We start from the raw sequence: 16240 nt of genomic DNA, 5'->3' as shown, positions 1-16240 counted from the left end.
TGCAAACTGCATTTCTTTGCCTTGTACTTGTGACATGTGCAATGACAATAAAGTTGAATTCTATTCTATTCTAATTCAAAAGCATCATAAAATTCCTCTCACACCACAATTTTGCTTTAACAACTGATACCTAAGAGGTATCTAGTACAAATACGTCCAGTTTCCTGTGCATATCAAAGTGATGTGTAACTTTCTAATAAAAACACTTAAAACTAAGGTTTCACTGCTAAAAAGCAGCTTCAACTCAAAGTGCGCAACATGCTGTTGAAACTTGTGCATTCTGCCTGCAGATTCGATTTTTTTAAAAGCTGCTTTCAGCTGTTTGTTGTGGTTTGGCAGAGTTTTATATGAGACGCCCTTCCTACCACAACACCTGGGGCTGGAATCAAACCACTGACTCTTTGCCTGTTAGGCAAATGTGCAAACCACTACAATATGGAGTCACACGTGTGTTATTCCTGTGTTAATAACTAACCACTTTAGTAGAACTTAAAAAAATAATAATAGGCCACTAAGTCACATTTCTGCTGCTGTAGCTGACGAGTGTTTCGTGCTGTGGAGAGATTGAGTCCCACAGCAGGCGAGTGAAAAAAGTGCCAGTTTTGCTTTTCTTGTGCGACTTGAGCCCACATGTGAAACTGTTGGAATAAACTACTGTTGTGCTCACACGTGAGCTCATGAGATGTTGATGAAACGTTACAGAAGATCTTTTCATTTAACATCTTTTGTCACCCATAGCCGGCGCGAGCTGTGACTGTCTCCACGCGATGATGAAGCAGTGTGTTTGAATTTTCACTCACACACACTAAACCAGGGGTGTCGAACTCCAGGCCTCGAGGGCCGGTGTCCTGCAGGTTTTAGATCTCACCCTGGGTCAACACACCTGAATCAAATAATTAGTTCATTACCAGGCCTCTGGAGAACTTCAAGACATGTTGAGGAGGTCATTTAGCCATTAAATCAGCTGTGTTGGATCAAGGACACATCTAAAACCTGCAGGACACTGGCCCTCGAGGCCTGGAGTTTGACACCTGTGCACTAAACACTGGTTTGGGTTCATCTAGACATGCACGCTCCACCATGTTTCAGCTGAGGTGTCTTTCCAATCACTTCAGCTGAAACAGTTTAACTAAGCACACAGAGCAATGCTGTTAACAAGTCTCCTGTCTGCACTGACCTGAGTGGATTTTTTTACAATTTCTTGTAGCGCTTAGTTTATTGGCCTGTGGCTTTGAACTTTGCCCACAATGCTGGAGCTTTAAGGCAGTAACAGGACTCTGTTTGTACATCCTGTTCGTTCCCACTGTGCGGTAAGAGGAATCAGAAGTGGCGTGTTAACACATTAAGCTGTCAGTAAGTCTCTGTTGTCTTCAAACACTATGTTAGTCACCAACAGCTAAGCCAAAGGGAAGAGGACACACTTTATTTATCTGTTCTGCCTCTGCCTTTTGTTGCTTGGCCTCTGTGACTGGTTTACACGATCTCTGTGTGTTCGTGCCTGTATGACGCAAAGAGAGAGTGTGTATTTATCCTAAATATTCATGCACAGCTCTTCTCGCTGCATTTTGTATTCACAATGAAATATTCTCCCTGAGTGGACTGAAGTTGTTTACACTAAACCCTCAGTGTGTGTGTGTGTGTGTGTGTGTCTGGGGAGGGCTGGGGTGGGAGGGGGTAGTACGTAACACCGCTCCATGCCTACTCTCTCTTCAGATAAAGAGGAACACTTTCAGAATGTACTGACGCGAGCAGCAGAGCAGTTTTCAAAGTAAGCAGATAGGTGAGTGCGTATGTTTCAGTCTAAATTTACTGTAAATGGTTTCTTTACACTCTGTTCTAACAGCGTCTTTTATAGCTCTTGTTTCAATTAGCTTGGCTTGGGGTTTTTGTAGAGCATTGTCCAGAAAACAGAAAACCTTGTATCTCCAAAACCTGAAACAGAATGATGAAAATGTCGGTTTTATGACTGCTGTGGCTTTTCTTTCATGTTCTTTACTTTGTATTAATTCAACGAGGCTATAACCCCACCTCGAGTTAACAGCAGCTGCAACTTGTTAATGTTACTGCTAGTTATCTGTTGTTGTCGTCGTATCTCTTCATCCGTATCTGCCTCTTTGAACTTTTACTGGTTGTTCCACAGATGATTTTTACTGCTTTTGCTCTCATGTCATTTTCACGCCAATGAAACATTTACGCAGTGTTGTTAGTGCTGTAATCCTGCAGTAGAGCAGAGCTTTGGTGGTTTGTCAGTCTGAAGCTGAAATAAGGATGATCTGATATCGTCGTGTTGGTGTTGATCACTTGGTCACTTGCAATGTTGTTCCAGGATCAACATTGCAAGTGACCAATCACATTCTTGTGACGTTATTCTTTGGCACGCCAACCCATTCGTGCATTTATGAAATTCCAATGTTGCAAGGACAATATCAATTCTGCTTAGCGTTTATTAAAGTGTTAGGGTCAGGGTCCATTGATCGGCGGACAAAGGTGGTTTCTCGCACCTTAAGTACAGTTTTTTGTTTTACGGCGTTTTTTTCCCGAAGTCGCAAAAGTATGACATCACAACATTCTGATTGGTCACTTGCAATGTTGATCCTGGAACAACCTTTACTATGTTGATCTGGGAACAACACCAACACGACGATATCAGATCGTGCCTGAAATAAAGGATCTTCATGTCTGAAAATAAAATTTGCTGTGAGCAGTGAATTTGCACATGCTGTGTTGTAAGACTAGCAGAAGAATATTTAACATTATTTGACTTACTGTCACATTTTAATACAATAACATGTTTATGTATCTATGTAGCATTCTGCATGTGCTTCCTTATGACAGATGAGGTATGAAGACGGGCACCTGAAAGAGTTAAAATACAGCGACAGGCCAAAAATGAATAAACAACGGATATAGATTAATGTGAACACGTTCACAAGAATATAAATACTCTTGCTCTTACTAAGACAAAAACTATGTGTAAACATAACTGTTCATTGATCATTAAGCTTCTCCATGAGCTCCCTCGCTCCTTTATGAACTGTCAAACTATGTGGCTTGGAGCAGTCATGCCAAATCTTGAAGCACCTTAATCTTTGAAGATATACTTACTGTAGACATTAGAAGTAAATATATGGAGTAGAGCAGTGCAGGAATGTGCAGTTAGGTATCAGTATTTGGACCATGACACAATTATTTGTCCTCATGACACCACAGTGGATTTTATATCTATTACTAAATCAGTAATTTCAGGTTGAAAGGGAGACTTTGTCTCAGTCAGGAGACTGTGTGGAGTGGAGAATAGGGGACACAAAAGCAAACAATACAAAACATGAAAATAAGCTTAATATTAACCCTTTAAGACCTACCATAGAACCAAGTCCACCAGAGCTTATATTATATTTTTACATGCTGTGGAGCCATTTTTGGGAGCATTTCAAGTTGATATACATCAATACAACCATTACAGCCTAAATTTTAATAATATGTCTGCATTAAGTGCATAGTAATTGTATAAATTGCAAAAAAGTGCAATAAACTACAAAAAAATGTAAAATCGTTTTTGTTTTTTTAACATATATTTCTAGTTAGAGAAATTTAAGAGGCTTATCCCTCAAAACTGTAAATACAAAAAAGTTGCACAAAATAGTTTCCCACCACAGGAAATTTATTTTGAGTGTCTTCATAGTTTTATTTTTGAAATACACCAATTTTTATACACTGCAGGAAAAACGAAAATAAATAGTATAATGCAAATTTGCAAAAAAGCAGCATATGCATCAAAATAAACTATTTCCAGCAGTGCAATATGAGTCCTAAGCATCCCAGAAACGACACAGAAAGTCATAAAGTCAAAGATAACTTTTAAAAACACCAGTATAGGCTCATGAGGCCCTGATGGTAAAAAACTACATATACGCAAAATGACGTCACTTCCGGTTTCAGGCAGGTCATGGCGGACATGCGATAGTTCGAGCTGATGGACGTAGGAAGTGTTACAAACAGCTGATCGGATTGGCAAAGCCTGTTTCTGGAATATTATGTTTTTGTTGCTGCAAGTGCTTTTTATGCAATATTTGCAAAGCTATATGTGGAAGGAAACTGTGACCGAGGACAAGCTGATGGCATAAGATGTAAGTACAACTCCAGGCTACAGGCTGGTTTTAACTGTACAAAACAAGAGCCAAAAGCAAAACTAAACACTACATTAAACTGCTGTGAACTAAGGATAAACATAAGAAACCCTGAAAGTGAATATGAAAACATGAACCGTGAAGACTTGGCATAAGTACATGAAAATCCTGGAAAACATGGCATGAGCATAGCAGGATAGCAGACAATCAGTCAAGGAATAAATGCAGACTCAAAGACACACAGGATGTGATCAGGGCAAACACATGTGGAAGCAGCTGGGTGGAATGAACATAATGATGCCACAGGGGAAGTAGAACTAAACACAATGAACATGAGACACCAGACCTCTTCAAAATAAAAGAGGAAAGATGAACACATGACACATGACAGACTTTCACCTTTAATTAGTGACTTTTTTAGAAGCTGTTAATTGTTGATTTGATTTTGATTGTTTGGTTTAGAGTCCCAGATGCTGGTCTTTCCATTTTCATTAACAACTTCTCCATTTCCTCTTTCCCACCTACTTCCATGTGTCTGCAGGGCATTCAAAATCAACAAGCTGAAGACTGAGGTCACCAACAGTCTCACAATGTTGGAAAAGAGAGTAGAGCGTAAGTTTGTTCCCACCACTCTACAGTCACATTTACTGTCTTCCGTCATCAGCTGTTAATCTTGGATATAAAAGACATTTGAAAAAGGAATACAGTGTTTGATTAGTCATCACTATCCTCATGACTTATAGCCAACTCACCGAAAAGTCAATGATCATATATGTCACATAGAAAGTGACACATTATGTGTTTATAGCCCCGTTTTGGATTTGGGAGACAAACCTCCAACAGGTTCTGCTGAAGGGTTCTTCCTGTTAAAAGGAAGGGGGTCATATGATTGTTTGGTTTTCTCTCTATTATTGTTGGTTCTCTGTCTTATAATATAAAGTGTTTTGCAGCACTCTTGTCATTTGGTGCTATATAAATTCAATCGAATGGCCGAGGCACCCAGGGTCTCTCTTCTGGACTATACCCCTCCCAGTCCACGAGACAGGCCACACATCCAGTAACCTCATCACAGAGTAGGCAGGTAGTGGCCAGAGGTCACAGACGGCTGGAACAGACTGGTTTAACCCTCGATACATTGCAAGACTTACAAATGTTCATATTTCTGGTAGAGGTGGGAATCACCATACATCCCACGATACGATATTATTGCAATTTTTAAAATATTTTGCGATATTCAGATTCTGTACATAAAGGTAAACTTTATCAATATTCATTTTCTCTAATATCAAAGTCTCACACTCAGTCTTTCTCTCATTTCAGTTTGATTGTTGACAAACTGAACAGTTTGTATTACAGTCTAGTCCAACTTAACTGAATCAACCATCTGGTACAATTATAGCTATTCTGAACTATGCAGTTTATGAAAACTATGCAGCCCCTTCAGCAACTGAAGAATTTGAAAGTAAATTAAAACAAAATATAATTTTACATTAAATAAAAAAGTTTTAAACTTAATTAAAATAAAACATGTCTTAAATTAAAATAAGTAAACTGTCATGTTTATTGCTGCCATAAAAAAGGTTAAACACATTTGGACAGTGAAGGAATGTCAGGATTCTTGCTCAGAAAAAGGATCAACATGCTCTGAAGTCAGAGCACAAAAACCTTTTTTGTAACAAAATATCGATTTCTGCTGTCCCTGTATCGATACATTGTTAGCAAACAAAATATCACAATGCTACACAGTATCGATTTTTTCCCCCACCCCTAATTTCTGGGTAATTTGAGATGCATGTGACGGGATTTATGACTGACAGTTCCCTTGACTCAGTGCGGAGAGGAATGTGTTTAGCAAATAACCAGACTTTCTGACCTGGAAAATATGTTGGAACAGGAAGACGGTGATGATCGATTTGTTGTCTGTTCTGGGAGGAAGTCCTGACCAGTGTGGTTCCAGTTAATTTTCCACAGACATCTTCAGCGACAGAGATGAAGTTAAACAAATGGGACACTGAGATCAGCTTCTTGGGATGGGAACAGAGGTAGGCTGGAGCCTATTGCAGCTACTATAGTATAAGAGGCAAGGTACACCCTGAACAGGTCACCAACCTCACACAGGGCTAACACATAGAGAGAGACACCCTTTAGAATCACCAGTTAACCTAATCTCACTATCTGCATTTGGACTGTACCCAGAGAAAACAAAACGGGGAGAACATCCACAGAGAAAGGCCCTGGCCAGATGGTGGAGTTGAACTGAGGACCTTCTCGCCCTCTCGGCAGGTGTGGCAGGCCATCCAGCATATCACCTGCTTCAGAGGGCGGACCAAGACAGTTGTAGACCCATGCAGAAGAACTAAACACTGTCTCATGCCTTGACATCCTGGTCAGGAAACTGTCTGAACTGGGATTCCCCCTCCCACTTGCTCTTGGATCTTTAGCAACCTTCCAAACTCAGTCCACACCTTTCCTCTGCTGAGCACTGGCTCCCCACAAAGGTGTATGTTGAGCCTGCAGACCTGCTTACACCAGCAAGACCATAGAGAAGTTTGCAGATGATGATGATGACTCTGCCACAGAGACGAGGTAATGAATCTGTCTGCATTATGTTGAGTAGACAGTGAACACCACAATGACACAGGAGATGATCCTGGACTTCAGAAGACACAGAGCAGACCACCTTTACCTCTACATAAATGATGACCCTGTGGAGAGACTTGAGGATTTCACATTCCTGGGCACCGTGATCTCTTCCAACCTCTCCTGGACTGTAAACACCTCCACCATAATCAGGAAGGCACAGCAGTGTCTGCAATACTTCACAGTGCTCAGAAGAAATAGAATTTGCAATGCAAATAGCATCCTACATCTCACCTGTTCAAACTGCAGCCCTCTAGGAGATGCTGCACATTCATCCAAACCAGGACCAGCTTCTTTTGACAAGCCGTCGCGGTACTGAACGAACACACACACACACATCACCCCAGCACAAGACGAGTGCAATACTTCAGAGCAAACCTTGGACATCTGTATATTCTGGTAGTCCAACTCCTCCAGGATCACAGAGCAAAACAGTCACCATCTACCGGAACCAAATTCCTCGTATGTGTCTGCACATATACTTGGCCAATAAACACAACTCTGATTCTGACTCTGATTCTTTCTGATTACCAGAAGGTTTGCTGTGTCTTTCAAAGTATTTTTGTTTATGTCTGCCAGCACAGCCTCAAGCAGATATCATTATCAGAAAATTTGCTGCATCTTTCCCAGCACAGTCTCAACAGCATGGAGGGAATTCCAGGAGACAGGCAGTTACTCTAGCACAGGAATGTCAAAGTCACTTTACATCACGGGCCAAGAATATGCTTTAGGTCATGGAAGATGAGGGCCTAACACCGTTGGCTGGCACTCACACTTGACAAACTAAATCCAGTAAAACACCTCTGAGATATTAAATCAAACCATAACCGAGCCTCCACCATGACAAAAGGCTGTAGACACTTACTATTTTGTAAGTGTACATATTTTATATTCACTTCTTAATCCCTGTTTAAGGCTCCGTCGTTTTTTTTCTCGATGTTTCCACTCCTAAAGAATGACGGTCACTCATCCACTGAGACAGGTTCTGATAAATCTATTCATGGATCCACAGGGGCGTAATTTCCAGGGGAGTTAGGGGGGTTATGACCCCCGCAATAATCAGACCCAACCAATATAGCCCCCCCAATAAAATTATGAATTATCTTTTATAAATAGGCTGTTGGTTTTCTTTACTCATTTCAGTTATTATCAGCAAAATAGTTGCATGTTTAATCATCTGGAAATTTACCCAGATTTATTTATTTATTTAGACAGAGACCTTGACTCCCCCAGTGTTCAGCACAAAGTTAAATCGATGTGTCTTCACCGTCATGGTTCTGGGTCTTCGTCCCAGAATTTTCCATTTATGTTGTGGTCTCATGATTTGGTTTCTTTTAGGATTTGAGATGATTTATGATCTATTTCTATATCTTGTACTTTAGAGTTTTAGATTGTTCCCTTGTTTTGTTTTCTGTGCTCTTCTGAAGATGATCTTAGTTTCTGTTTTTGTGTAGTCCATCTTAGTCTTGTCTCTGTGATTGTATCCCTTTCTGTTCCCATTGTTGTGTCCCTATGTCCCTGTGCTTTGGTTAGCTAGCACCCTGTCTCTGTGCTCCCTGTTTAGTTCTGTCAGGTTAGTATGTTTTAGTCCTGGTGCCGGGGATTATTACTTCCTGTTTTATTTTGATAGGTCCTCTTGTGAGCTATTGTCTCCTTGTCTCATTAGCTAGACTGAGTTCAGCTGTAGTTCCCAGTTGTCTTCACTCTGCCCTCCTCTTGTGTATTGATGACCTCCGTTTGCTTCTGTTCTGTCACATCCTTCTTCTTGCTGTGTGCCTTGTGTGTTCCTCCAAGTTCCATGGTTTCCACTAAAGTGTGAAAGTTTTTGGTGTCTATGTTTTGACCTTCATTATTTTGTACTCTATTTTTAACCAGACTTCTATTTATTTAGAAGCCCACATCTGGTTTGTGGAGAGCAGATTGTTGTGTTTAATGATTATGATTTGAGTCACCATTATCAGACTTAACACACAGAGAAATATCAGAACCTAATTGATATGGAGCTGGAAAAATTGCTCATAAGCAGTGTTGGGGAGTAACAGAATACATGTACCGCCGTTACGTATTTAAAATACAAAATATGAGTAACTGTATTCCGTTACAGTTACCGTTTAAAAAGGTGGTATTTAGAATACAGTTACTTTGTTGAAATAAATGGATTACACGGCGGTACTTCCCTGTTTCATATTGTGGCGGGTCAGGACTGTTTGGGTTTTGTTTGACAGCTACGTTCTGCTGTTCCAGGTGGCAGCGTTACGGTTGCCATGGTTACAGGGTGACGCTCTCTCTGCGTGTTTCCTGGGTGAGAGAGGCCTTTTTGTTGTTGTTGTGCTAAGCTAACAGGCAGAATGCTACAGGTATAGCTCTAAAGAATGTAGCATCATGGGCAGTGTAGTCCGTGCTGCAGGGAGAATGGACTGCCATACCCGTTATGTGTCTGTGAGCGAGGGAGGGAGATAAAGGAAAAGTACGAGCTGTCATCGAGCAGAAACGGGAGCTGGAAGCATGTAAATATAATAATAACCACTGCAGCCAAGAAGAGAGCCTGACGAGCCCAGCTGTAAGTAAGCTATTAAGACTCGACTGTACACCGTGTTCGTGTTTTCCTCCAAAAACAATAAGTCCCGTTGGAGCAGCCTTTCAACGCCTCTCTCTGTCTCTGCTAGCAAAGTTGACCCAGACAACAAAGTAAAGCTAGTTTTCGGCTACGAGCCCGACACAGAACCCACCGTATTAGCCAGAGGTCCCTTTACTACGGTTCGGAGCCGCGGACCTTCAGTAACAGTAATAAATCACAGCAATAGTACATTCATGTAGTTGTAAACAGCATGATAATATATTAAGTAATCCAAAGTATTCAGAATACGTTACTCTCATTGAGTAACGTAACGGAATACGTTACAGAATACATTTTGGGGCATGTATTCTGTATTCTGTAATGGAATACATTTTAAAAGTAACCTTCCCAACACTGCTCATAAGGCTACACTTTTTACTGAGTTTTACTCCTCCATTGATGGAGTTGTCATGTCATTCTCTGTTACGAGTTTATTAAAGTGTTTACTGTCTAATATGCTCAGAGAAAAAAAAAGAAGAATCTGAAAATGTGCCCCTCTCCAGGCAAGTCATAACACACAGAAGGCATCTGTAACTGAAAGGAAAAAAAGATAATTGGGCAAGAGAAACGAATCGCAGTCACACTTTTGTTGGGGCAGAAAATGGTGACAGAGGCTAGCAGACAGCTGTCAGGAGGACTGGCCTGGACAAAATGTTAAAAACAACGTGGAACCTCGAGGGTTTAGTGAGGAAGAATGAAAGATATTCCAGAGCTCTCAGATGTGGAAGCTTACTCATTGTTCATGTGACACGCTTTGCATTTCCACCTCAGATACTGAACGTGGCTTTAATACACTATTGTCCAAGCTCAAAAAAGAGATTTCTCTTACTAACCAAGAAAAAACCCTGAAAACCTACACATGAAGTAAATAAACTACAACTATAGCATTTTCTATAAAGTAGTCTTTGAAATGTTGCAAAAATATGCTCGTTTCTCACAACTCTTTTGGCGAATGTTGATTAAATACTAATAAAATGTTGATGTTATTACTACACCTATTTCTATTTACTAAATTGTCTTCCTTCTCTCACCCCAACCGGTCGCAGCAGATGGCCCCACCCCTCCCTGAGCCTGGTTCTGCTGGAGGTTTCTTCCTGTTAAAAGGGAGTTTTTCTTTCCCACTGTCGCCAAAGGGCTTGTTCATAGGGGGTCGTATGATTGTTGGGTTTTTCTCTGTATCTATGAAGCGCCTTGAGGCGACTTTTGTTGTGATTTGGCGCTATATAAATAAAATTGAATTGAATTAAATTAATATGGAGCAGAAACGAGTTTAGCTTATTAATGTGACTCCACAGGACTTGCAGTTTCTCATCTCTCGTCTGTTTCTCAAGGGAATTTCTCCCAAGACAATTGAACAAAGAAACAATTTGAAATTGTTACTGACAGCCTTTTGCAAAAACACATTATTAGTATTAGTTTAAGAGTGCATATTTATGCAACCAGGTTTTTATACGTTTTTCATTTTTATTTTCCCCCTTAAAAGACTGTTTTGCAAAATGAACTGTTTTCTCAAGTGTCATAGCAATTCTGTGGCTAAAAACAGGTTTGACATGAACCTCTTTCTGTACGGAGATTTATCAGATCACGGTGTCGTGTCAAATTATGTAGTTAGATTTTCTGAAATTCAACTTTCTGCAATAGAGGCATAAAACTATAGAAAAGACCTCACCATTAGATTACTGTAATGCTCAGCCTCATTCATGCACATTAGCGTACAGGTAACCGAGCACCTCCAATGCATTTTGTCTGAAGTTGTGTTCCTCTACAGTTAATGATACTGTGATTAGATAAGTTGATGCCCCACTGTGTGTGTGGTCCGCTAACCCACCTTGGGAGGCAGTTAACTTTGTGAGATCATTAGAGTCTACTGAACATTGACCTGTTCAGAGTATAAAAGTGTGTGCTGTCATTTTATACTTACACAACATCCAATGTAAGGTCATGCACCAATGCCATTTCCTCTAGCAAGCTTCTACCATTTTATTAAGTGCAAGCGGGAACTTTGTTCTTCTGAGGCTGCCGACTCGTTCACCGTGCTGCTAGACTTAGTTTGACCAGCTTGTCTGATGGCGTCTTGGCAGGCAATGCAAAGTTATGCAATATGATCAATAAATGTTGTGATCGTCTTACTTTTATCTTTTATAATATAGGACGTCTAGGAGTTTATTGTTAAAGTAATTACCAGCAGGAACATTTATTCTGTCGTTGTTTAGCAATGATTGCAGTGATTCAAGCAAGGCTATAATTATAGGCTATAATCTCCCGATAACAAACGTGCATTTTGTGTTTATTTGTGCTTATCTTTAATATTTACATTTGTTTGATAATCTAAACATTTAAGTGCGACAAACATACAAAATAGTAGTAAATCAGGAAATGTAGTTATCACACCTGTTTTATTAACTGTGTGTTAACACTTTATATTAAGGTACAAGTTCCACATGAATTATTAGCATAGCATGCAAAAACAAAACAAAAAAAAACAAAACATAAAAGCATAACTAGAACAGGGTTCAAGATTACGTGATCCAGTAAGCTTGTAAGCTTTTCAAAAAAGTGCATTTGAAACTTAAAAAGTAAAGTTTAAAAGTAAAGACTGTGTCTGTTTTTTTTTTTCTGTTGTATTGCAAATAAAGCTAAAGTAGTTATTCAGAGCAGCTAATGAAGCTCACTAACTCTGCGATGCACGATTTCTGCACTGTGAGGGCATCTTAGTGATGTGATCATGTGTTCAGAACAAAGTGAAGGTTTTTGCCAGTTTTTGATGCAACAGCAGCAGGAAACTGTTCTAGCCTAAGAACAACTCAGCAGGGCGGACATCAAGAGCACACCATGAATTATGGCTTTAAACACAGCTGTTCAAACCTCATTAAATCCTGACTGTGATGACCTCTCAACATCACACTTTGGCAAAACACACCTCAAGATTTCTCCATGAAAGATATGAGAGTGCATCCTCTGCTAGTGCTCTGTCTCTTTGTTATAAAGAGAGCGATACAGTTATTTCAGAAATGCTCTTCCTTTGCTTGTGCTCCTTCACATGAATAAAGGTCAGTGTAAACTATAGCATAGACTGAGCATGTTGCTGCAATCCTTCATAGCAAGAATGGTCACTGAAGTTAAGTGTTGTACACAATGCCTTGCAAATGCTAACTTTAATTCAATTCAATTCAATTTTATTTATATAGCGCCAAATCACAACAAAAGTCGCCTCAAGGCGCTTCATAGATACAGAGAAAAACCCAACAATCATATGACCCCCTATGAGCAGCACTTTGGTGACAGTGGGAAGGAAAAACTCCCTTTTAACAGGAAGAAACCTCCGGCAGAACCAGGCTCAGGGAGGGGCGGCCATCTGCTGCGACCGGTTGGGGTACAGGTCTGACATGGTTTTAACGAATAACTCTGTCTGCAGTGGAGGGGATGAAGGTGATGGAGATTGAGAAATGTCGCAATGACATCAAGAAGCTCCGTGAGGAGATTGCATCCAGAAACAACAGGTAACGGCAACACAATGAATTCTCTGCTCCTTTAAGATGATATATTAGTATTAGTGTGCTAAGCCCAGTGATGGTGTTAGTTAATGCACTATTGGAACAATTAAAAACAATTAATCAGTCATTATAAAATCAGTCAACTACTATTTCTCCATGAGTAATTTGTTTGGCTAATTTAACCTCAATAGTAGTACATGTAGCAGCAACAGTTCTTCTTTTAGCTGCTTTCTTCAGAGGTCAACACAGTGGATCATTTTCCTTCTCCCTACCCGATCCCTAGCATCCTCCATGGTCACACCAATCATCTGCGTGTCCTCCTTCAGGACAAACCATCCAAACTTGCCTCTTTTGCTTAATATCCAATTTGCTCAACCTGAGCTGTCCCTCTGACTTAATGTCATGGAGCAGCAACACTAACAGAAATAATTAGGAGTTCATGAAAATGATGAAGGTTATGCTAATAAAATGGTCTTTTGTATTATGATTAATATTACAGACATAAACTGTTGTGATGGGTTTTTTTTCTTTTTCAGTAATTTTTTGGATGACAACAAGAAGCGGAGTCCTTGCATCCCCTCTTACCCCAAAGTAAGGCTTTTACTCCATTTTATGTGCGTCACACCTCCACAATGCTCAAATCACAAATCCACAAATGGAGACGAAATTTGTCAAGACAAAATTTAATGTGTCTAATTTTCAGAGATTGGCCACCTTTATTAACACTGATCAGGATAGAGTCGATGTCTCTTAGTTTGAATGTGTAAAGAGTATAATGAGTGTGGATCGTATTTATGATCCATGCTTACTTACTCTGCACCCCAAGCCAGATAGATGTAAACAGGGTTAACTGCAAATCAGCTGCCTGCAGTGCTTGCTGTCACAGCAGACCTGTGGAGGCAGTGAACCCACATCACCCACAATATGTGTCTCTTCTTCTCTTTGTGACTCCTGTGTGTCCTGTTGTCCTTTGTGTGTGTGTGTCAAGTACCATCTGTCTAAGGAGACAATGGAAGCTCTTAGATTGCCTACATTTGATGCTTGGCAGTGGGAGCCCAATGAGGTGAGATTAATACATTGATTCTTTTATTTATCAAGGACGGGTGATCAGCCAGTGAATGTGATTTTAACAATTTTCTGACTGTTAACTAGTTAGCACTTGTTTTTGAGTCATGGCTTAAAGTAAGAAAGTAGACGGACGTTATCACTTAAAGAGAAGTCCACAGAGTTATCACCACCTGACTAGAACTGTGTCTTACTCGGGATGAGCAGTTTAATAAATCTTTCTTTTTCCCATTTTGATTGTGATGCTTCCAACAATGTAACCTGCTTTACAGAAGTTTAGTCAGTTATGCTAGGACAGTAAACATCCCTGGATCAGGTCCAAAGCTGAAGATTTTATGGTAAAACTTAAGATCAAAATTCTTTCCTCTGCCTGAAAACATAATAATAATAATAATAATAATAATAATAATAATAATAATAATAATAATAATGTATCCAAAACATAAACAAATGCACTTCATTTTTAAAAAATAATAATAATATAAATGACTATATAATTATACATAATTATATATTTATACTTAGTTTTATATTAAAATCGTTAAAGGACAGTAACATCTGTTGAATTTTAAGAATAAGCCAAAAATAACATCCTATACTCTGCACTAACAAACTCCTTTGCTGTCCAGATGCTGAGCTGTCTGGAACATATGTACCATGACCTGGGCTTGGTCAGAGACTTTAATATAAATCCCATCACGCTGAAAAGATGGCTGGTGAGACCTTGACCCCGTACAGTTGGCTCTACCTTGTTTCCATAAAATAAACCTTACCTGAACAGAAAATAAAGAAATAATTTCCAAAAGCTAATATTTATGTTTAGGGAATTTCTGTGATGAAACTGCTGCTTTCTCTCTCACTGTAGCTGTGTATCCATGACAACTACAGGAATAACCCCTACCACAACTTCCGCCACTGTTTCTGTGTCACCCAGATGATGTACAGCATGATCTGCCTCTGCAGCCTTCAGGTAATGTGATTCTCAGAGACTTTACCACATGAGTTTTCTTCCGCTCTACCCGTCATGGCCCTTGGGTCGTTGAGTTAGAGTTTGGGGATATTTAGGGCTTCTCTGATTTTGTTTATATTTGTTTTATAGCTTTGTATTCTGTAATCTCGACATGCTGTCTTTTTGTTATGGTATTATGGTTATATTGCAATTATCTAATTCAGTTAAGTTCAGTTACATTTTATTTATATAGCGCCAAATCGCAGCAACAGTTGCCCCAATATGAGCCCCTATGAGTAAGTGCTTTGGTGATGGGGGAAGGACTTCCTTTTAACAGGAAGAAACCTCCTGCAGACCCAGGCTCAGGGAGGCTGTGGAAGCCAGAGATTAATAATTATTAATTAAACACAGAGTGGTCTATAAATAGACCCAGCAGCTTAGACCTACTGCAGTGTAACTAACTATATATAATTCTATATCTATATCTATATATATCTATATCGATATATATCTATATCTCTCTCTATATATATATCTATATATCTATATATATCTATATCTATATATATCTATATCTATATATCTATATCTATATATCTATATATCTATATATCTATATATCTATATCTCTATATCTATATCTATATCTATAACACCCAGCACGCCCCTGCGGGCGGTTTATCCTTCAAGCTCGGGTCCTCTACCAGAGGCCTGGGAGCTTGAGGGACCTGCGCAGTAGCTGTTAGCTGTTCCCAGGACTGCGCTCTTCTGGACAGAGATCTCCGATGTTATTCCCGGGATCTGCTGGAGCCACTCGCCTAGCTTGGGAGTCACCGCACCTAGTGCTCAGATTACCACGGGGACCACCGATACCTTCACCCTCCACATCCTCTCGAGCTCTTCTCTGAGCCCTTGGTATTTCTCCAGCTTCTCGTGTTCCTTCTTTCTGATGTTGCTGTCATTCGGAACAGCTACATCGATCACTACGGCCGTCTTCTTCTGTTTGTCTACCACCACTATGTCCGGTTGGTTAGCCACCACCATTTTGTCCTTCTGTATCTGGAAGTCCCACAGGATCTTAGCTCGGTCATTCTCCACCACCCTTGGGGGCATTTCCCATTTTGACCTCGGGACTTCCAGGTTATACTCGGCACAGATGTTCCTGTACACTATGCCGGCCACTTGGTTATGGCGTTCCATGTATGCCTTGCCTGCTAGCATCTTGCAACCTGCTGTTATGTGCTGGATTGTCTCTGGGGCATCTTTACACAGCCTGCACCTGGGGTCTTGCCTGGTGTGATAGACCCCAGCCTCTATGGATCTTGTACTCAGAGCTTGTTCTTGTGCT

General features: G+C 40.1%; 1 protein-coding gene across 1 annotated transcript in view; it reads left to right on the top strand.

Moving 5' to 3' along the window:
- Positions 1-1276: 1276 nt before the first annotated feature.
- Positions 1277-16240, top strand: part of pde9aa (phosphodiesterase 9aa) — a 27331-nt gene continuing 12367 nt past the window's right edge. Inside the window, exons 1-8 of the mRNA XM_085135177.1 lie at positions 1277-1310; positions 1714-1768; positions 4669-4739; positions 12800-12884; positions 13415-13469; positions 13867-13941; positions 14573-14659; positions 14809-14913. Of these exons, the coding sequence (XP_084991303.1) occupies positions 4718-4739; positions 12800-12884; positions 13415-13469; positions 13867-13941; positions 14573-14659; positions 14809-14913 (429 nt within the window). The 5' untranslated portion in view covers positions 1277-1310; positions 1714-1768; positions 4669-4717. The remainder of the gene's footprint in view (positions 1311-1713; positions 1769-4668; positions 4740-12799; positions 12885-13414; positions 13470-13866; positions 13942-14572; positions 14660-14808; positions 14914-16240) is intronic.

Source organism: Neolamprologus multifasciatus, chromosome 16 (assembly GCF_963576455.1).
Source record: "Neolamprologus multifasciatus chromosome 16, fNeoMul1.2, whole genome shotgun sequence".
Classification (NCBI taxonomy): Eukaryota; Metazoa; Chordata; class Actinopteri; order Cichliformes; family Cichlidae; genus Neolamprologus; species Neolamprologus multifasciatus.
The sequence above is the reverse complement of the archived record's forward strand: the minus strand, read 5'-3'. Positions and strand labels throughout refer to the sequence as shown.